The sequence below is a fragment of the Gorilla gorilla genome, chromosome 8, assembly GCF_029281585.2.
Source record: "Gorilla gorilla gorilla isolate KB3781 chromosome 8, NHGRI_mGorGor1-v2.1_pri, whole genome shotgun sequence".
Classification (NCBI taxonomy): domain Eukaryota; kingdom Metazoa; phylum Chordata; class Mammalia; order Primates; family Hominidae; genus Gorilla; species Gorilla gorilla.
In genome coordinates, this window is record NC_073232.2 from 42,786,465 (window position 1) to 42,808,647 (window position 22,183).

Genomic DNA, 22,183 nt, shown 5'->3' on the forward strand with positions numbered 1-22,183 from the left:
ATCACTTAATGGGAACAGAGTCTCGGTTTGGGATGATGAAAAAGTTCTGGAGATGGATAGTGGTGATGGTTGCACAACAATGTATGAATGTTCTTAATGCCACTGCATTGCACACTTAAAAATGGTTAAAATGGTAAATATGTTATGTATATTTTACCACAATTTAAAAATGCATAAAGTTTCAAGAAATGGGGGGACAATACTATTAACAGCTCTAGTAACAGTTGCGTCAGCAAAAAGATCCTTCTCAAAACAAAAAAGTATCAAATATTTCTTGCCATCTTACAATTGCCAAGAGCAACTGACATCACTTTCAGTTACACTGATTGAAAATTAGGTTGTTAGAAGTATAAACTTTGATGACCTAATCAATGAATTTTCAGAAAAGTCAGAAAAATCCTATGATCAAGATATTGCATACTTATAAAGTAATATATAGTATTATATAAAATTATGACACCGATTTTTAAAAAATGTATGTATATATTGATACTCATGTATCTCTATTAACCTTATTATATTTTACAAATAATAAGACATTTTTTAAAGGAAAAAGCTTTATAGTTAGCTTTTTTTTTTTGAGGCAGAGTCTCACTCTGTCACCCAGGCTGGAGTGCAGTGGCACGATCTTGGCTCACTGCAACCTCCACTTCCCTGGTTCAAGCAATTCTCCTGCCTCAGCCTCCTGAGTAGCTGGGATTATAGGCGCACGCCACCACACCGGGCTAATCTTTTTGTATTTTTAGTAGAGACGGGGTTTCACCATATTGGCCAGACTGGTCTTGAACCCCTGACCTCAGGCAATCCACCTGCCTCGGCCCCCCAAAGTCCTGGGATTACAGGTGTGAGCCACCGCGCCCAGCCTATAGTTAGTATTTTAATGGCAAGTTCCCCTGCTTTTGGAAAAGGAGCTCTGCATTTGCAGTTTTGTTTTGGTGAAGCCCTACAAATTATGTCGCTGGCCCTGGTGCCAGCTTTCCCATTGATAGCCTGTCCAGCTTTGATCAAGTCACTTACCCTCTGCATCAGTTTTCTCACCCCCAAATGGGAATATTTAATCTGCTTCATGAAACTGGCATGAACATTTGTGCATATGTGCATGTGTATGTGTGTGCCTCTGTGTATGTGCATATGTATGAAAGTGGTTTGAAAAAGTATAGATGCTTTAAAATATTGGGTGGCATTGCTGTGACTATGAATAATTTTTAACCACTGCCCTTCCTGGAGTCTGAGTCTTCAGCCAAATACATTTACTGAAAATGAAGAAATTAATTCATTTAATTCATTATTTTCCATGGGGCTTTCCAGACAAACATTTGAGAAAGGAGCTAAATGATTCATGTGGTCCATAAAGGTATCATTTTTATAGACTGGTGATTATTTTATTATTATTTTTTTGAGACAGAGTTTCACTCTTGTCAACCATGCTGGAGTGCAATGGCGTGCTCTCGGCTCACTGCAACCTCCGCCTCCTGGGTTCAAGTGATTCTCCTGCCTTAGCCTTCCTAGTAGCTGGGATTACAGGCGGCTGCTACCTTGCCTGGCTAATTTTTTTTTTTTTAGTGGAGACGGGGTTTCGCTATGTTGGTCAGGCTGGCCTCAAACTCCTGACCTCAGGTGATCCAAACGCCTCGGCCTCCCAAAATGCTGGGATTACAGGCATGCACCACCATGCCCGGTCCTAGACTAGTGATTTTATAGATGGCATTTCTTCACACGACTAAAAGCAGAGTCTAAACTGAAAACGATGCCAAAACACTAGACTTCAGTCAACAGTCTTAAAAGCCTACACTCCCAAATAGACTATTTGATAAACCCTCTGACTTTTAAGTAACTCAAAGGAAAACCACCACCAGGAGAGCCGAGTGCCCCCAGAATTGTCCTTGGACCATCTGTAGATCTTGTCTTATGATCCACTTATGCTGAGTGTAAACAGAGATACTGCTGTAAATAGAAGCAAAAATGTCCCTGCCCTCAGATGGCTACATCTGGGAGCTCTGCCAAATCAGAGGATTTATGCTTCAGAGCCAGGTGGGTTCCATAGCAGAAGCTGGGGTCTCACATCTGAACTTCTGCGTAACACACACTTGGTGCCTACTCTGACAATATCGTGGCCCTTGGTAAAGTGACTATTAATTCCTACCGCTGGGGCTTTCCTGAGCCCTGTACACATCCTCCTGACTCTCCTTGGAGACTGTGTAGGTAGCTGGCTGAGGGGTGCGGCTAGGACCTTCGGTCAAGCTCTTCTATCAAGAGGCTGGCCCTGAAGAGCCACACTTGTAACTGATCAATAGCTTAACAAGCTGGTCGGGGTAGAACTCCGAATCCTTCACCGTTCCTGCGTCTCAGAAGCTGGCCAACATCTCCCTCCCTCCAGGGTGGTAGAATCCACTTTGAAATGTTCTCTCTCCCTGGCCCTCCCACTCCCTAACCTTTGCCCTCTTTCTAATTGCCCTGATCTCATCCCAACCTCCATAGCTATGTTTAAAGTCCACCTCTGGGGAACAGACAGACTGAATGTTCCAGATAATCCCTTTCCCAGTCCTGCCTGACATCTGGGTAGGGGGTTTGTCCCTGGAATTCTGGGACACTGGCTGGGGTTTGAGGAGAGAAGCCAGTACCTACCTGGCTGCAGGATGAAGCTGGCCAGTGGCTTCTTGGTTTTGTGGCTCAGCCTTGGGGGTGGCCTGGCTCAGAGCGACACAAGCCCTGACGCGGAGGAGTCCTATTCAGACTGGGGCCTTCGGCACCTCCGGGGAAGCTTTGAATCCGTCAATAGCTACTTCGATTCTTTTCTGGAGCTGCTGGGAGGGAAGAATGGAGTCTGTCAGTACAGGTGCCGATATGGTGAGTGTGCGGTTTCTCTTTCTGTAAAAACTGTTGCTGGTGGACCCATGGACAGCCCCAGAAAGGTCACGATCTGTCTTGCACTTTTTCCTGTTATCCACTTAGAGCTGCCAGATTTAGCAGATAAAAATGTAGGACACCCAGTGAAATGTGAAATCCAAATAAACAACAAATAAGTCATTAGTATAAGTATGTCCAGTGAAATATCTGGGACATACTTATCCTGACAAATTCTTCGTTGTTTATCTCAAACTCACATTTCACTGAGCTTCCTGTATTGTATCTGGGAAACCTTCCCTGGGCCATTTTAATGAGTTTGTTGTGAGGCAGTTCTTAGGAAAAAAGGGTACCTGGGGTGGGAAGAAGGAGGGTGGGTATGAGAGGTCTCTGTGAGGAGTTCCCAGGGATGAAAACTGAAGCCGAACATTCAGAGAAAAATCTGCCATGGGGCAAAACCACCTCCTCAGCTGCTCTGTGCTCAGCTTGGAAACAAATTCTCCCTTCCCCCTGCTGCAGTTCACACCGTCCTCCCAGCTCTCAGTCCCTGACTGGCATCAATTTGCTGGACTTTCTCAAGGGAGCTGTCCCTGCCTGCAGCCTCGGCAATGACAGGCATGCTGTGGAGAGGAAGGGTTCGTGGCTCACCAGGGATCCCGGGGCTGTCCCCTGGACTTGGCGCCAGATGCAGAATTGTGAGCTGGCAGGAGCACTTCCCCTACCTTGCCTGAATATGGCTGGGGGTACACAGACATAAGGTGCACACCTGGCTGCCGGCACAGAGCCCCTGGTCCCAGGGGCCCTGGAAGTTAATGTAAGGGGAGCAAAATGTGGAGCCCAGGCCTTGAAGCTGGGTGGCATCGTGTAATTGCCAATGCGCATGAAAACGTTTTCCAAAGCATGCACAGTCTCAGGTAGCATTAGTTTTATGGTTTAATTTATCAACTATCTCATCAAGGGATTAGAAATGAAAATGGTGAGTCAATTTAGCCTAACAGGAAAACACATTTGAGAAATATTTTCTCCAAATACTCAACAGAGAAAAAGTCAGCTTTGAAGAGATGCACAAAAAAACTACATACTTCCCGGACTCACCCTTAAGTCTCTCTATTCCTTTTTGAGTGGGGAAAATCGCTTCCTTATACACTAAGAGTGACTAGGAGGTAATGGTTAATCATTGCATCAGGACCCAAAGTTTTGCAGCATAGATGTTTTAACAATATATGGTTAAAATCCATGTTTTAACCATCTATGTTTTAACCATCTATGCTGCAGCTTCTTTGTGAAAGTTTCACAAAGAAAAATGCCTGGTCTGTTAGGACCCACCTGGCCCTAAAGCCATGTATTTGTCCAAGGCAGTTGGACCAACGCAGAGGTCTTGCCACTGGATTATGCTCACACTGTTTGCACGGATGGGGCAGGGAAGGGGTTGACTCACTTCAGACATTGGAATCAACACAGGTGTTTTCCTTCCTAAAGGCAACACAGGACTAGTATCTGTGGTTCAGCAAATAGGCAACAGCAGGAATTTTTATTAGGAAATCAAGAACCAAATCCTATTCTTCCTTCTGTAGCAAAACAGCATTAAAAGACTTAAGCAAATTTTAGTTGCGGAGCCTCTGGCTGGGCAGGGTGGAAGCCAGCAGCAACTGGTGGGGGATGGGAAGAGTAAATAGATGAGGAAGGCAAATAACTCTTCTCACTTTGTGTAAAACAACCTGCTCAACGAGGGGCCTGAAAAACACTTAGAAAAATAGGCAGTTACGCCTCCTTACCTTGGAACCCAGTAGAGCCAAAAACCTGGCGGCTGTGCCCAAAAGAGTACAAAATACCTTCTCAAACTGATTGCAAATCGAGCCATCTTTTGAACAGACAACACCTAACGAGTCTGCTCTTTTGTAGTTTGCTTTGTGACACGTCTCTCATGCACCGTGCTCATCTTTTAAGTAGTGGTTCTCAAACTCACCTGTGAATTGAAGCCCCTGGAGGGCAGATTCAACCAGATCTCTGGGCCCCACCCCAGGTGTTTCTGATTAGTAGGAGATTCTGGGCTTAGGAGATCCTCCTGCCTCAGCCTCCCAGTTAGCTTGGGTTACAGGTGTGCGCCACCATGCCCAGATAATTTTGTAACTTTTTGTAGAGAAGGGAGTCTCACCATCTTGCCCAGGCTGGTCTCCAACTCCAGGGCTCAAGCAATCCTCCCAACTTGGCCTCCCAGATTGCTGGGATTATAGGCATGAGCCACGGCACCAGCCAGATTTTACCTTTGATAGGTACTAACTACTATTTAAAACAGTGGGTTTCTAACTTGGGTACACTTCAGATCACCTGAGGGGCTTTAACAACACCTGGCACCAAATCAATTAAATCAAAATTTCTGTGGGTTGGCCCCAGACATCAGTATTTTAACATTTTTCCCAGGTGATTGCAAAGCACAGCCAAAGTAAAAGGGTGCCATTCTATGACGTCATTCTTAGAGAACTTCAGCCCACAGGTTAAATTATGCAGGCAGATGAAACTGTGTATGTATCCTGGTAGCCCATGATAGCATATCAACATTGTTTTCCGTGCTTCTCATATCTAAAGTAATTTGTTCTCATGCCAACACACAAAATCTGTACTTGTCAAACAAGTGGGCTATAAATATGACAAGATCCAGCGTGTGTCAATGGCTTACCTAGCACAACTGTTATTAAGGAGTCTGTACCAGCTGGGCGCGGTGGATCACGCCTGTAATCCCAGCACTTTGGGAGGCCGAGGCAGGCAGATCACGATGTCAGGAGATCGAGACCATCCTGGCTAACACGGTGAAACCCTGTCTCTATTAAAAATACAAAAAAAATTAGCCGGGTGTAGTGGCGGGTGCCAGTAGTTCCAGCTACTCGGGAGGCTGAGGCAGAAGAATGGCGTGAACCTGGGAGGCAGAGCTTGCAGTGAGCTGAGATCTCACCATTGCACTGCAGCCTGGGCAACAGAGCGAGACTCCGCCTCAAAAAAAAAAAAAAAAAAAAAGGAGTCTGTGCCAGTGCAAACAAGATTTCCTTGAGAATCGCTTCCAAAATATAGATACCCTTTTCCACCTCCAGAGATTCTGATGCAGTAGGTCTGTGGTGAGATCTTGGAAGTGCACTTTTAATGGGTAGTCTTTGAACCAGACTTTGAGAAATAAGCATAGTAATGGAAAAATCATGGGTTTGAATTTAGGAGAAAATATCCCATTGCTGGTGACCTTGGGTGAGTTATCTGACTCTCTCAACCTTAGTTTCCTCAAATATGTAAAAATAATGTTACTAATACCCACCTTGCAAAGGTGTTGTGAGAATTAAAGATAATATACATAAAGAATCGGTGGTATATACATAGAGCATGGTAGGTACCAAACAAATTTTATAAACGTTATGAGAAAGACAGTCTAGTGAACAGGTTAATTGCGTTCAGATTCTTCCAGCTCTCTTTCAACGTAAAAATGAAAAATCCCAGAAATCCCAGTGGCTGGACAACAGCCTCTCAGCTTCCGGAAGAAGTCCCTCGAGGGAACAACGACTGAAGAGTTATCTGCCTCACGAAGGTCTCTGGAGTTGGGTCAATGGAGTAGTTTCTATAATGATACTGTTCACGCTTTCACACTTTAATAAAAGATCCTGAAAATGAATTTCTTCCTGGATTTAGTTCCAAGAGTATCTTAAAAGTTTCTTTAAATATCTGTCTATTGTAATCCCAGCACTTTGGGAGGCTGAGGCGGGCGGATCATTTGAGGTCAGGAGTTTGAGACTAGCCTGGCCAGCATGGTGAAACCCCATCTGTACTAAAAATACAAAAATTAGCCGGGCGTGGTGGCGCGCCCTGTAATCCCAGCTACCTGGGAGGCTGAGGCAGGAGAATCACTTGAACCCTGGAGGAAGAGGTTGCAGTGAGCTGAGATCGTGCCATTGCACTCCAGCCTGGGCAACAGAGCAAGATTAAGTTTCAAAAATAAACAAATAAATAAATACATAAAAATAAATATCAGTCTATTTTTTAAAGAGAATTTTTATCTGAAGTTTTACAGCAAAATTTTATAAACCTGTGAGTTTGTATCTTTTTCCAGGGAAATAACTCAAAGACTTCATCAGATTCTCCAGGGAATCCAGAGCCCAAAAAAAGAAAACAGCCACTGGCCTAGAGGCAAACAGATTATTCTTGTTTTTGGGCAACTGACCTCCTAGTCTGCTGGGGACTCAGGGAGGAGGGGAGATGCTCCTGGGATGTGAAACTTTCAGTACTAACACCGGGACGGTACCAGGCAAACCAGGACAAGTTGCTCACCCTACTTTATGCAGTAACTTAATCTGTTTTAGTGACTGAAATACAGAGTTCTTCTCTTCAGGAGAATTGCCTCTGTCCTGCTGTGTTCCATTGATGTATTAATCATGGTGCATCTGAGTGTTTCTGGGAGGAAGGAGGACATACCTTTCTTTCTTTTTTTTTTTTTCTGGAATTTTGTTTTTCTTGAGACGGAGTCTCCCTCTGTCACCCAGGCTGGAGTGCAGTGGTACTATCTCGGCTCACTGCAACCTCCGCCTTCCAGGTTCAAATGATTCTCCTACCTCAGCCTCCTGGCGTAGCTGGGATTACAGGCATGCACCACCACGCCTAGTTACTTTGTATTTTTAGTAGAGACGGGGGTTTCACCATGTTGGCCAGGCTGGTCTCGAACTCATGACCTCAGGTGATCCCCCTGCTGGGCCTCCTAAAGTGCTGGGATTACAGGCGTGAGCCACGGCGCCCAGTCTGGAAATTATTTTATTTTCTCATGTTTGAGACAGCTAGTTGGGGTTGTTGATGAAGCCATGCCTATAATAGTTTAGTAAATACTCTTATTATTCATTCGTTATCATTATCTGTTCTTTATAACAATATAATATTAACAGAAAAATCATATCATTGAGTGGAAAATTGTAAAACAAATGACAAAGACATAATATGTATACTACAAAAAGGTTCTTACTAACTGTGAAGAAATAGGCGAAAGATCTAAAAGAAAAATGAGCAAAGAATGGAAATAGGCAATTAACAGAAAAGAAAAACTAAATGGTTTGCATACAAATAATATGGTCGAATTCAGTATTGATCAGGGGCTTACAAATTAAAGTAACAATGAGATACCACTTTTAGCCAACAGAGTGGCAAAATTTAAAAGAAGAGTGATAGGAACTATTGCTGTCCGAGATAGGAAAAAAGCACTCCCGTGAATTTCTTTTGGAAATATAAATGTTAATCCTTTTTTTAATGTTGATTTTTAAGTTCTGGGGTACATGTGCAGGATATGCAATTTGGTTACACAGGTAAATGTGTGCCACAGTGGTTTGCTGCAGATGTACCTTTTAATAAAGCATACTCACTCCCTCCTAGCACCTTTGGGGGAACCAGCTGGGTGGAGAGGATGGACGCACCCTCCCGGGAAGGCAAAACTCTTGCCCTGGGACACAAAGCCCTGAAAGTTTTTATTGCTGTTTCCAGTGACAGAGAGATAAAAGGATGGGCCCAGCAGGCAGTGTCTACCGCTGGCAGGTAGAGCTCTTGGGATTCTTGGCTAACACTTCTCGATCTCCCTCCAGTTGGTCTTTTAAGACTTTTATGGTATTTCACTTTATTCAGAAGCTTTTAAGTTTTATAAGATCAAATCTGTCAGTCTCTTTCTTTATGGCTTCTGAATTTTATGTCTTGATTAGAAAATCATCCTCACATCAAGATTAGAACAGTATCCTGCTGTTTTTTCTGTGACAGCAGCCATAGCTAAATCATAATAGTGTGGTTGTGTTCCAACAAAACTTTTTTTATGAACACTAAAATTTGAATTTGAACAGGATCAAGTTGTCGGCCTCTCACTCCTATAAACAGCTCCAGCCAGAAAATAAAACATGTGTGGATATGATACATTATTAATGCCTAGACTTAAAACATCAACCATAAGCTACTGAAACAATAATTTGAGGATATGGTATCCTTGAATGATTTCTGTTTCTGCCTAGACTGAAACCATTACCTTTTGTCTTAGAACTTATATTTTCAGCTTTGTTTCTAAATAGAATTTCTGCAGTTAACATAAAACATTAAATAAAATAAAAATAACCATCATCAGCTGCAGGCCGGATAGGAATTCCATTCCAGTATCTTTCAAACTAGAATAGCAGAGTTTTATCTTCTGTGAGTTATCAAGGGCAAAAAGGCAGAGGGTAACCCAAGAAACCGAGTCAAGTCTGTGGCAAATGCCCTTTCAGCAAAGTTATTAAAAAGATGTTTCATTCTCTGGCTGGGCAAGGTGGCTCACACCTGTAACCCCAGCACTTTGGGAGGCCAAGGAGGGCAGCTCACTTGCGGTCAGGCGTTTGAGACCAGCCTGAACAACATGGTGAAACCCCGTCTCTACTAAAAACACAAAAAATTAGCCGGGCGTGGTGGCAGGCGCCTGTAATACCAGCTACTCAGGAGGCTGAGGCAGGAGAATGACTTGAACACAGGAGGTGGAGGTTGTAGTGAGCTGAGATGCTGTCTTGAGTGTGGGGCTACCATGATGAGACTAGTGTCCTCGTAAGAAGAGAAAGAGAAAGAAGAGAAGACAAGACCGTCTGCAAGCCAGGAAGAAGGCCCTCACCAGACACGGAATGCACTGGCACCCTGATCTTGGAATTCCCAGCCTTCAGCACCGTGAGGAATAAATTTCTGCCGTGTAAGCCATCCAGTCTATGTTATTTTTGTTATAGCATCCAAACTGCCTGAGACAGGGAATGACTGCTGAATGGGCACAAGGTCTACCTTGGGGGTGATGAAAATGTTTTTGAGCTAGATAAAAGTGATGGTTGTACAACATTGTGAATGTATTTAATTGCATACTTTAAGGTGGTTAATTTTATGTTATCTGAATTTCACCTCAATAAGAAAAAGAAGGCTGGGTGCTGTGGCTCATGCCTATAATCTCAGCCCTTTGGGAGGCCGAGATGGATGGATAGCTTCAGTCTGGGAATTCAAGACTAGCTTGGGCAACATAGCCAAACCCCATCTCCACAAAAAGTACAAAAATTAGTCAGGTGCAGTGACAGCACTTGTAGTCCCAGCTACTAGGGAGGCTGAGGTGGGAGGCTTGCTTGGGCCTGGGAGATCGAGGCTACAGTGTGCCAAGATCACACCACTGCATTCCTGCCTGGGTGACAGAGTGAGAGACCCTGTCTCAAAAAATAAAATAAAAAAAGAAAATGAAAAGAAGCAGGGCACAGTGGCTCATGCCTATAATTCTAGCAGCTCATTAAGCTGAGGTTGGAGAGCTGCTTGAGCCTAGGAGTTTAAGACCAGCCTGGGCAACATAGCAAGACCCCATCTCTATAAAAAAATTTACAAGTTAGCCATGCATGATGGCATGCACCTGCAGTCATAGCTAGTTGGACAGCTGAGGCAGGAGGATCACTTGAACCTGGGAGTTTGAAGCTGCAGTGAGCTATCATTGTGCCACTGCACTGCACTCCAACCTGGGTGAAAGAGTGAGACCCCATCTCTTAAAAAAAAAAAAGAAGATGAAAACAAATAAATAGTTACACCATCAAAAAAGTGAAAAGACAACCCACAGAATGGCACAAAATATTTGCAGATTTGACAAGGCTTCCAAAATATATAAAGAACACTTACAACTCAACAGTAAAAAGATAAATAACTCAGTTATAGAGTGGGTAGAGGATTTAAGTAGACATTTTCCAAAAGAATTTATATGAATGGTAAATAACCACATAAAAAGATGCTCAACATAATCATTATAGAAATGCAAATCAAAACTACTGTGAAACACCACCTCACTCCCACTAGGATGGCTACAATAAAAAAGACAGACAATAGCAAGTGTTAGTGAGGATGTGGAGAAATGGGAACCCTCACGCATTGCTGCTGGGAATGTGGTGCAGCCACTTTGGAAAACAGTGTGGCAATTCCTTAAAATGTTCAACAGGGTTACCATATGACCCAGCAATCCTATTCTTATGGAGAAATGAAACACATGTCCACACAAAAACCTGTCAACAAATATTAGTAGCAGTATTATTCATGATAGCTAAAAGGTGAAAACAACCCAAATGTCTATTAACCTATGAATGGGTAAAAAAATGTGGTATGTCTATACAATGGAAGGTTTTTTCTGGCAATAAAAAGAACTTAAGTACTGATACATACTACAACATGTATGAAACCAGAAAACATTTTGCTAAGAGAAAGAAGCCAGACACAAAAGGCCACATATTGTATGATTTAATTCATGTGAAGGAGTTGCCTAGAGCTGGGGGTAGGGAGATGGGAAAGGTGGTTAATGAGTACAGGGTTTCTTTTTGAGATTATAATGTTCTAAAATTAGATTATGGTGTTGACTGGACAACTCTGTGGATATGCCAAAACCATTGAATCATACACATTAAATGAGTGAATGTATATGATATATGAATTATAGCTCAATAAAGCTGTCATAGAAAAAATATAACAAAGAGATTAAAATCATAATGGCAGGCCAGGAAAGGTGGCTCATGCCTGTAATCTCAGCACTTTGGGAAGCCAAGGTGGGTGGATCACTTGAGGCCAGGAGTTCGAGACCAGCCTAGCCAACATGGTGAAACCCCATCTCTACTAAAAATACAAAGATTAGCTGGGTGTGGTGGTGCGTGCCTGTAACCCCAGTTACTCAGGAGGCTGAGGCAGGAGAATCACTTGAACTTGGGAGGCGGAGATTGCGGTGAGCCAAGATCGCACCACTGCACTCCAGCCTGGGCAACAGAGCGAGATTCCGTCTGAAAAAAAAAACATCATAATGGCAACTGCAACAGTTATATATTATTGAGCAACAAGGTACCTCGAAACTCAGCAGCTTACAATAGCAAAGATTATATCACACACTTGCTGAGGGTCAGGGATCCTGGAGTGGCTTTGCTGGGCGATTCTGGCTCAGTTTCTCATAAAGTTGAGGTCATGCTGCCCAGCTGATGCTGCCATCTCTGGAGATTCAGCTGGGGCTGGAGGATCTCTTGTTAAATTCATGTGGCTATTGGCAGGAGGTTTTAGTTCTTTGCCACATGGGTCTTTCTGTGGGACTGTTCATGACATAACTTCCCCTAGAGTGAACGGTGAGGGAGAGGGAGAGTAAGAGAGCCCAAGACAGAAATCATGGTCTTTTATAGCTTAGTCTTAGGAGGAACACACCTCCACTTCTGCAGTATTCTCTGGGTCACACAGACCACTCCTGGGACTATATACAAGGAGGTGAATACCAGGAGGTGGGGATCATTGGGAGTCATCTTGGACCACAATCTTATAACCACATGTATCACAGCAACAAACACCCAAACTGTGGCAGAAACTGCTTAGTGTCCCCTAATATCCATTCTTCCCCTTTTCTACAGTATAAAGCCCCTCCTTCCACGTTTTAGCTGGGCTCATGGCTGCCCACTTCATTTCCTAGCCCACCTTGGCAACCAGATTTTGCCATTTGATTAAGGTCTGGCCAGAGGGAAGTATGAGGAAGTGACGTGTATAACATTCTGGAGTGTGTTTACTGAAGAGAGGGGCTGGACCCTTCCAACTCCTGCCATCCTGCTACAGGTAATATGGATGTGTTGGCTGAAATGCCATCTTAGACCGTGAGAGCCAGGTCTACACTCCAGGGCTGGTAGAGCAGAAAGCTAGAAGCAGCCTGGGTTCCAGGAAAGTGCAGATTTACTATACCAGAGGCATGAGTCTTAGCTCTGGATTTTTATGAGCTATTCTATCTTGTTTAAGGATCTGAATAATATAGGTATATAGAAAGTATAATACACAATATGGAGAAAATTGCAGTGCTCTGTTGAATGACATACAGAAAGACCTATGTAAATAGAGAACTATACCGTGTCCATATTTGGGAAGACTGAGTATCCTAAGAAAGGCAGTTGTCTCCAAATCTATACATTCAATGGATTTTTCAATCAAATTCTTGGCCATTTTTCTTGTAGAATTTACTAAGTTGATTCTACAAATTCAAAAAAATTGCAAAATTCTTTGTGAGAGTAAAGGTCCAAGAATAATCAAGACAATTTTGCAGAATGATACGAAGTGAGGGCTTTAAAACATAAACTTAGTATCTAAAAATTAAAACAGAATGATGAGTGCAAAGAGGCTTCAACTGCACCTGAACCTGTACTTGAACTGTCACATTTAATTAAAAAAAAATTTATAGCAAGTTTGGCAAATGTTAACACTTATTATGTTTGTGCATTTGGTACATGGCTGTTTGTTTCTCTGACTTTTCAACAGTTTTGAAATATTTCATGATATAAAATAATTAAAAATAAATACCTGGTAGGAGAAGAAGGAAGGAAGGAGAAAGAAAGAAAGAAGAAAAGCAGAAGAAAAGGAGGAAGGAAGGAAAGAAGGAGGGAAGGAAGGAAGAAAGGAAGAAAGAAAAAGAAAGAGAAGAAAGAAAGAAACTGTCATATGACTTACTCTAAGGATTAGTTATTCTTAGCGCATTTCCCCAGTCTTACGCTAGGGTCTTGTATCTCCTAAAAAGAGGCAGATATGTGGTGAAGGAGCATAGGCTTTGGAGACAAACAGGAAATCTGACTTTATATCCTATTTCCCCCACTTTCTCTATGATGGTAGGCAAGTCATGCGACCTCTTAGCCCGAGTTTCTTATCTGTATAATGGGACAAAATACCCACTGCAGATGGCTGTCCTGAGGTCATCTCAGGTCAAGGTTATCTTTACCTGTGAGCACTGCCATTGATACAACTGATAAAGCTTCTCTCTACACATTTGAAAGATCTTAAAAAAACAGAAATTCAAAGCTGTTCAGATCATTTCTGCTTAGTTCTATGAAAGAAATGCCTAAGATATCACATCAGGGTAATTTCTTTGCTCTTTACTCAATAATACTCTGTCTACGTTTATGGAATCTTGCTTGAATTTCCTGCAAGTTAAACCCTTTTGTGGTGCTGCTACAATTCGGATTCCTTAAGTGTACGATCAAGTTGTGTTCTGCTTGTTCTTTGAGTGGTGTGCGGTCTTGCAGTGAAGGAATGAGGAACCTTGAGTTTTAGTTGGGTTTTGCAATGGCCCTTATCTTCAATGTTATGCACTTAAAAAACATTAGAAATGTCAGTAAATAAGTGCTCATTGGGTGTGGTGGCTCACGCCTGTAATCCCAGCACTTTGGGAGGCCAAGGTGGGTGGATCACTTGAGGTCAGGAGTTCGAGACCAACCTGGCCAACATGGTGAAACCCTGTCTCTACTAAAAATACAAAAATTAGCTGGGCATGGTGGCACATGCCTGTAATCCCAGCTACTCGGGAGGCTGAGGCAGGAGAATTGCTTGAACCCAGGAGGTGGAAGTTGCAGTGAGCCAAGATCACACCACTGCACTCCAGCCTGGGCAACAGAGAGAGACCCTGTCTCAAAAAAAAAAAAAAAAAAAAGTGCTCATGAAATTTTTTGAGATTAGGAGAAAAAGTCAAAGTGGTTTGAAAGTCATTATTCTTCTGTGACATCATCATCATCATCATCACCTGATTTGGATGTGAGGAACAGTGACTTTTAAAGAAAAAGTGAAATATGCTTTTAGAAAATTTTCATTTGATGAATGTTCCCAAATGCTTGATTTCTAAATATTTCTTCTTGCTTCTTTCCTTTCTTCCTCCTGCAAGGAAAGGCACCAATGCCCAGACCTGGCTACAAGCCCCAAGAGCCCAATGGCTGCGGCTCCTATTTCCTGGGTCTCAAGGTACCAGAAAGTGTATGTACTGCCAGCATTACCTTCTTGGTTGGTTGGTTTTGACTGAGAGCAATCCTAGAGTTATCCTTGATGGAAGTGATTATTTCTGGAAAAAAGTTGAACAATACAATTAAGTATTTTAAATTGGATATGAGGGAGAGAATTTTTAAAGAAGATATCTGATTTCCTTTTCTCAGGGACAGCTGTCCCTCAGATAAGCCCTTGGTAGTGGATCAGAACTTTGAAATCACCACTGAAAATGTCAGCTGAGGCTTAGGGCATCATGACATAACTTAATTTGAGATAGATCTGACAGGTTTGACTTATTGAAATTAGTGAACCATTCCAGTGATGTGCTAGAGCCAGCTGGTGCTGGCCAGTGAGAGCTGATTGTTACATATTGTCATGACTTTTGCAAGCAGCTGACTTCATGTTAGTAGTGCCAAATTGGCTATGTTTGGAGTGCTGACATCATAGAAATCTGCACACACACACACACACACACACCCGACGCCCTGCTAATTTTTGTATTTTTAGTAGAAACGGGGTTTCACCATGTTGGCCAGGGTGGTCTCGAACTCCTGACCTCAAGTGATCCACCCACCTTGGCCTCCCAAAGTGCTGGGATTACAGTCGTGAGCCACCGTACCCAGACACGTGGCATTTTATGAACTTAGTGACACAGTTTATGCCACTACATTTACAGTTGTTTATAGGATGCTTAGTAATGATGGGTGTGTGTGAGATGTGGTTTGACCACAGTCCTCTTGTGATCAGGAGCTGTGTGTTCTATACCCACTCTACTTTCCAACACACACACCCCCACACACACACACACGCACACGCACACCCTTAAAATAGTGCTGTCTGGGATGCTGGTGATCTCTTGATGAACGGAGGCTGAATTTTTTTTATACTTCTTAGCCGTGGAATCCTTTGCTCACACAAAATCTCATATGGGACTGTTAAGTGTTAATTAAATTTAGAAGCCTTGTGGTTCTGCTCTCTTGACTACCCTTCTGGTCTCTATTTTCATTACTGTAAGCTGCCTCTGAATTTTAAAATTACTAACATCTGAAAAAAAAAAAAGGTGAAAAATGGCCAGAATCACTTATTGAACTAATAACTAAGTAACAATGAAAACTTGTAATCCTGTGACTGTTGGTATTCTACTGAGTCATTGGTGTTTCTGAATTGATCGGGATATGCAACAGAAATGTGAGAACCGGCTAGTTAATAACAAGGTGGGCAAGGTTGCCTAAGGTCCTTAGTCTAAACGTGGCATTTCTTCCCCTTCTTTTCCCTTCCTTCACTTTTCCCCAGATGGACTTGGGCATTCCAGCAATGACAAAGTGCTGCAACCAGCTGGATGTCTGTTATGACACTTGCGGTGCCAACAAATATCGCTGTGATGCAAAATTCCGATGGTGTCTCCACTCGATCTGCTCTGACCTTAAGCGGAGTCTGGGCTTTGTCTCCAAAGTGGAAGGTAGGTGTCTCAATGGCACGTACAATGCACAGGGAGTTTTGTTCCTGTTTTCACACCGAGATATAGCCAGAACCCCTTGACTCGAAGAGATCATCAGAGCTCACTGAATATTCTTTATGGAACACTGTGGCTGAGCAAGAAATGGTGAAGGAAAGATTCTGGGCACTCCTTCACTCAAGTTCTTGCTGTCCTGCCCGCAAGCTGCTGGCACCACTCCTGAAGGTAAACGACTATACCAAAGCCTTCCCAGAAAAATAAAAATCTATCATTTAAGGCTGCAGAAGGAATTGCCCAACTGGCTTGGATTATCCATTCCACTGTTAAATAATTTTCCATATCAGGAATTATTCCTTATAGGACCACTTGGTTTGGCTTAAGTTTTTTTTTTTTTTTGTAATTTTGTTTTCAGTCAGGGTAGGAGTTCAAAAAACCTTTTCTGCATAAAGGTCTCTCTCTATATACTTGAGGATAATTATTTTATTTAAATTAAAAAAAATTTTTTTTGAGACAGAATCTCACTCTGTTGCCCAGGCTGGAGTGTAGTGGTGTGATCTCAGCTCACTACAACCTCTGCTTTCCGGGTTCAAGCGATTCCTGTGCCTCAGCCTCCCACGTAGCTGGGATTACAGGCACCCGCCGCCATGCCCAGCTGATTTTTGTATTTTTAGTAGAGATGGGGTTGCTCCATGTTGCCCAGGCTGGTCTTGAACTCCTGAACTCAAGCGATCCGCCCGCCTCAGCCTCCCAAAGTGCTGGGATTATAGGTGTGAGCCACCACGCCCGGCAAGGATAGTTATTTTAAACAACTGCTTTGCTACCTAGTTTCTAGCACTGACTCTATAATTTCTTTTTCCTAATTTACTTAGGAAAAGTTTTTACTCTCTCAGTTTCTGAAGCCAGGATATTGTATCCAGGTATGAATTAGCATTTTCTATTTTTAGATGGTAAGAGTTGAAATGTAGGCTGATAAAGAGCTGGCTCCACACCACAGAGAGTGTCTGCAGTAGAGAGAATTTTGGATCTTTTCATAGATCAATGTCTAGAGTGCAGTCTGGAGGTGAAGGTGTGAGGGCTTAGAAATGTGAATAATTCAGTGTGCCCTATGAAAGGGAGTATGATTCTATTCTGTTTCTACAGAGGGTGAAAAAGTACCTGCTGCTAGTCTAGGGTCAGGTCAAGTTACTTCCTGCAAGCAATGTCCTATTGATTCATTCTCCCAAATATCTCTTTCATATCCCACTTGCCTGGTTACTGCAAATTAACCCAGTCTCTGTGTCCCATCTAATTGATGGTCACCATTGGGACCAGATATGCCACATGAATGTGATCATCTCAACCCCCTGTGTAAATCATTCAATAGATTCCTCCTCCTTACGGATGAAATCCAAACTCCTCAGTATGCCATACATGGCCCTTTCTGATTCAGCCCTAGCCTTCCTCTCCACCATTATCTTGGGCATTTCTGGTCTGTCTCCTGACTCCTGCTTCAGTGGGCTCAGAACCGTCCCTTCGTAGATTCTACAAAAAGAGTGTTTCCAACCTGGTGAATCAAAACACAAGTTCCATTCTGTGAGGTGAATCCTCAAAAAGCATTTTCAAAGATCGCTTATTTCTCATTTTTATCACAGAATACTTGATTTTTCCTTATGGGCCTCAGTAGGCTCAGAAATGTCCCTTCGTAGATTCTACACAAAGTGTTTCCAACCTGGTGAATCAAACTACTTGGGTTGATGGCCCATTCCTTTCTGCCCCTGTGTGAAACGCCCTAATCATTCATTTTTTGTTGTTGTTGAAACAGATTTATTAAACTACAATTCACACACGATACAATTCACCCATTTAAATGCTTTTAAATATGTTCACAGAGTTATGCAGTCAATCCCACAGTCAATTTTAGAACATATTCATCACCCTGAAAAGGAGCCCCAGGGCCATTAACAGTCTCTCCCCAAACTCCCCCTGCCCAGCTTGAGGAAACCATGAATCTACTTTCTACCTCTAGAACTGCCTATTCTGGACATTGTCAAAAATCAATTGACCATAAAGGTTAGGATTTATTTCTAGATGCGCAATTCTATTCCACTGATCTATGTCAGGACCATGCTGTCTGTTACTGTCGTTATGCAGTAAATTTTGAAATCAAGATGTGTTCTTAAACTGTGTACTTTTCTGTCAAGACTATTTTGGATATTCTGGATCCCTCACATTTCCATATGAATTTTAGGAACTGCTTGTCAATTTCTCCAAGGAATGGCAGCTAGAATTTTGAGAGGGTTATGGTTGAATCTGTAGATCAATTTGAGAATATTGCCATCTTAACAAAATTATATTTATATCAATGTCCTTTCCATTTATTTAGGTCTTCTTTAATTTATTTCAACAATGTGTTTATAGTTTTCACAGTACAAATCTTGGACTTCTGTTAAATTTATTCCTAAGTATTTTATTCTTTTTAATGTTTTTGAAATGTAATTGTATTTAAATTTTATTTTCAGATTATTTATTAATAATGTATAGAAATTCATTTGATTTTTGTACATTGATCTTATATCCTGCAACCCAGCTGAAATAACTCCTTAGTTCTAATATTTTTTTTTCATGGATTCCATAGGCTTTTTATATATAAGATAATGCCATCTGCATATCATCTTCCTTTCCAATTTGGATTTTTTAAATTTTTTCTCTTGCCTAATTGCCCTGGCTAGAGCTTCCAACACAACATTGAATAGAAGTATTGCGAGTGGACATTTTTGTCTTGTTCCTGATCTTAGAGTAAAAGCATTTCGTCTTTCACCATTGAGAATGATTGTTAGCTATGACTGTCATTAGACGGCCTTTATTAGGTTGTGGGAGTTCTCCTCTTTTCCCAGTTTGTTGAATGTTTTCTTTTAATTTTTCTTTCTTTCTTTCTTTCTTTTTTTTTTTTTTTCTGAGATGGAGTTTCACTCTTACGCCCAGGCTGGAGTGAAGTGGTATGATCTTGGCTCACTGCAACCTCCACACCCCGGGTTCAAGCGATTCTCCTGCCTCGGCCTCCTGAGTAGCTGGGATTACAGGTGCCCACCACCATGCCCAGCTAATTTTTGTATTTTTAGTAGAGACGGGGTTTTGCCATGTTGGCCAGGCTGGTCTGGAACTCCTGACCTCAGGCGCTCCACCTGCCTCGGCCTCCCAAAGTGCTAGGATTACAGGCGTGAGCCACCACACCTGGCCAAGTGTTTTTATCGTGAAAAAGTGTTGGATGTTTTCAAATGTTTTTTCTGCATCTATTGAGATGATCATGTGGTATTTGTTCTATATCCTATTGATGTAGTGTATCATATTAATTGATTTTAGTATGGTTTAGCATTCTTAGGCTAAATCCCACTTAGTCATGATGTAAACCTTTTTATATGTTGCTGGATTCAGTTTACTACTATTTTGTTGAGGATTTTGCATCCATATTCATAAGAGATACTAGTCTATAGATTGTTATTTTTGTGATGTCTTTGGTTTTGGTATGAGAGTAATATTGACCTCATAAAATGAATTGGGCAGTGATCCCTTCTCTCCTAATTTTTTAAAAAGCTTAGAAAGGATTGATATTAATTCTTTAAATGTTTGGTAAAATTCCCCAGTAAAGCCAAGTAGAATTGGATTTCTTTGGGGAAGTTTTTAATTACTAAATCACGAGCTTGGGTTAGTAATTGTATTTATATACACTAGTAATCTATTCATATTTTCTATTCTTCTTGAGTCAGTTTCAGCAGTTCACGTCTTTCTACGAATTTGTCCATTCCATCCAAGTTATCAACATTTTTTGGCATGTAGGTATTCATAGTATTCCCTTATAATCCTTTTTATTTTTATTTTTTTGAGATGGAGTCTCGCTCTGTCGCCCAGGCTGGAGTGCAGTGGTGTGATCTCGGCTCACTGCAAGCTCTGCCTCCGGGTTCATGCCATTCTCCTGCCTCAGCCTCCTGAGTAGCTGGGACTACAGGTGCACACCACCACGCCTGGCTAATTTTTTGTATTTTTAGTAGAGACAAGGTTTCACCGTGTTAGCCAGGATGGTCTTGTTAGCCAGGAGGTCTCCTGACCTCGTGATCTGCCTGCTTCGGCCTCCCAAAGTGCTGGGATTACAGGCGTGAGCCACCGTGCCCGGCCCTAATCCTTTTTATTTCTATAAGATTGTTAGTGACATTTCTCTCTCATTCCTGAATTTGGTAATTTGAGTCCTCTCTTTTTTTCTTGGTTAGTCTAGCTAAAAGTTTGTTAACATTTTTTATCTTTTCAATGAACCAATTTAAAAAAATTGATATATCATTCACATACCATAAAATTTACCCTTTAAAAGTATACACTTCAGTGGTTTTTGTGTATTCACAGAGTTGTACAACCATCACCACAATCTAATTCCAGAACATTTTCATTAGTCCCAAAAGAAACCCTGTAGCCATTAGCAGTCACTACTCATTACCTCCCCTACCCCACCCCAGCCCTAGACAACCACTATTTTACTCTCTGTATGGATTGCCTATTCTGGAAATTTCATATAAATGGAATCATACAATATGTGGCCTTTTGTGTCTGGCTTCTTTTGCTTAGCATAATGTTTTCAAGATTCATCCATGTTTTGGTATGCATCAGTACTTCATTTTCCTGACCATTCTTGAAGTTTAAACTTAGATATCTTACTTACTCTAAGATACCTCTCCTAATAACCCTTGCTGCAAAGGGATAGAGACCCTTTCTGTGGGCTTCCATACCACCTTGAGGTTATTTTCATCATGAGGTAGTGTAGCTATCTGTTTACCTGTCCACCTCTTTATCCAAACTGTGGAGTACTTAAGTTGAGGATGCCTTTTGTCTCTGTATCTTTGGCTCCTAAGACAGTGGCTAACCAACATATCCAAGCCATGCAAATGTTTTTCCATCAATGAATGGTTGTTCATCCAATACTTGAACAGTGAAAGCTATAGGCGAGATTCGGTGTGTTCTGGGTGGTATGGCCATAGATGGGAAAGCTATGGGAAACATAGTTGTTCATGTGAGGGAGTCTTCTGCAAAAAATATTCTCCATGGAGTGAGCATGGTGGTGTGGGGGGTTCTGGTTGCTCACCATTGTTTTGACCAAGGGCCCACATGCAAGGGCACCTCCAGGTGTCTTCTGCTTTACTGGATTGGATGGGAGCTTTTCTGAGAACATTCTCTGAAATGGATGCTCTTCCTTTGAATTCTGTATTTGGATTACTGTCTCTACTTTCCTCTGGGTATCATGTCATGCCTGGAAATACTCTTCAAAATTACTCAGGGTTAACCTTTCTGTCCCTCTTCATCTTTTTCAAGCAGCCTGTGATTCCCTGGTTGACACTGTGTTCAACACCGTGTGGACCTTGGGCTGCCGCCCCTTTATGAATAGTCAGCGGGCAGCTTGCATCTGTGCAGAGGAGGAGAAGGAAGAGTTATGAGGAAGAAGTGATTCCTTCCTGGTTTTGAGTGACACCACAGCTGTCAGCCTTCAAGATGTCAAGTCTTCAAGTCAGCGTGACTCATTCGTTCTTCCAACAGTTTGGACACCACAAAGCAGGAGAAAGGGAACATTTTTCTACAGCTGGAAAGTGAGTCCTATCCTTTGAGGAAATTTGAAAAAAGACATGGAGTGGTTTGAAAGCTACTCTTCATTTAAGACTGCTCTCCCCAACCAAGACACATTTGCCTGGAAATTCAGTTCTTAGCTTAAAGACTAAAATGCAAGCAAACCCTGCAATTCCTGGACCTGATAGTTATATTCATGAGTGAAATTGTGGGGAGTCCAGCCATTTGGGAGGCAATGACTTTCTGCTGGCCCATGTTTCAGTTGCCAGTAAGCTTCTCACATTTAATAAAGTGTACTTTTTAGAACATTTGGAAAGAGATGAATGAATTCCATTATCACCAATATGCTTCCATTTCACTTAGAAGAGACCAAAACCGAACCTGGTAAGTTCCACCGATGACCACAGTTATTCCCACTGATGCTAAACAGAGAAAAACAGGTGGGCAGGCTCAGAGGCTTACCTGATTAAGGCCAACGGAGGGGAAGGTCAGATGGAATTAGGTCTCTGAGGATTCATT

The 22,183-nt window shown here is 42.1% G+C and overlaps 1 protein-coding gene across 5 annotated transcripts; it reads left to right on the forward strand.

The window, feature by feature from the left end:
• The first annotated feature begins 2,490 nt into the window (after nt 1–2,490).
• Nucleotides 2,491–21,972, forward strand: PLA2G12B (phospholipase A2 group XIIB). 5 transcript variants are annotated; one of them, XM_004049582.4, is made up of 4 exons: nt 2,491–2,847; nt 14,531–14,619; nt 15,922–16,087; nt 21,416–21,972. In XM_004049582.4, exons 1-4 carry the CDS (start codon nt 2,637–2,639, stop codon nt 21,535–21,537), a joined length of 588 nt encoding a protein of 195 aa, XP_004049630.1. In that variant the 5' UTR covers nt 2,491–2,636; the 3' UTR covers nt 21,538–21,972. The 5 variants fall into 5 exon arrangements, with proteins under 5 accessions (XP_004049630.1, XP_018891134.1, XP_018891135.1 ...); XM_019035589.3 differs by having other exon boundaries at nt 21,419–21,972; XM_019035590.3 differs by having other exon boundaries at nt 14,531–14,607.
• Nucleotides 21,973–22,183: the final 211 nt, after the last annotated feature.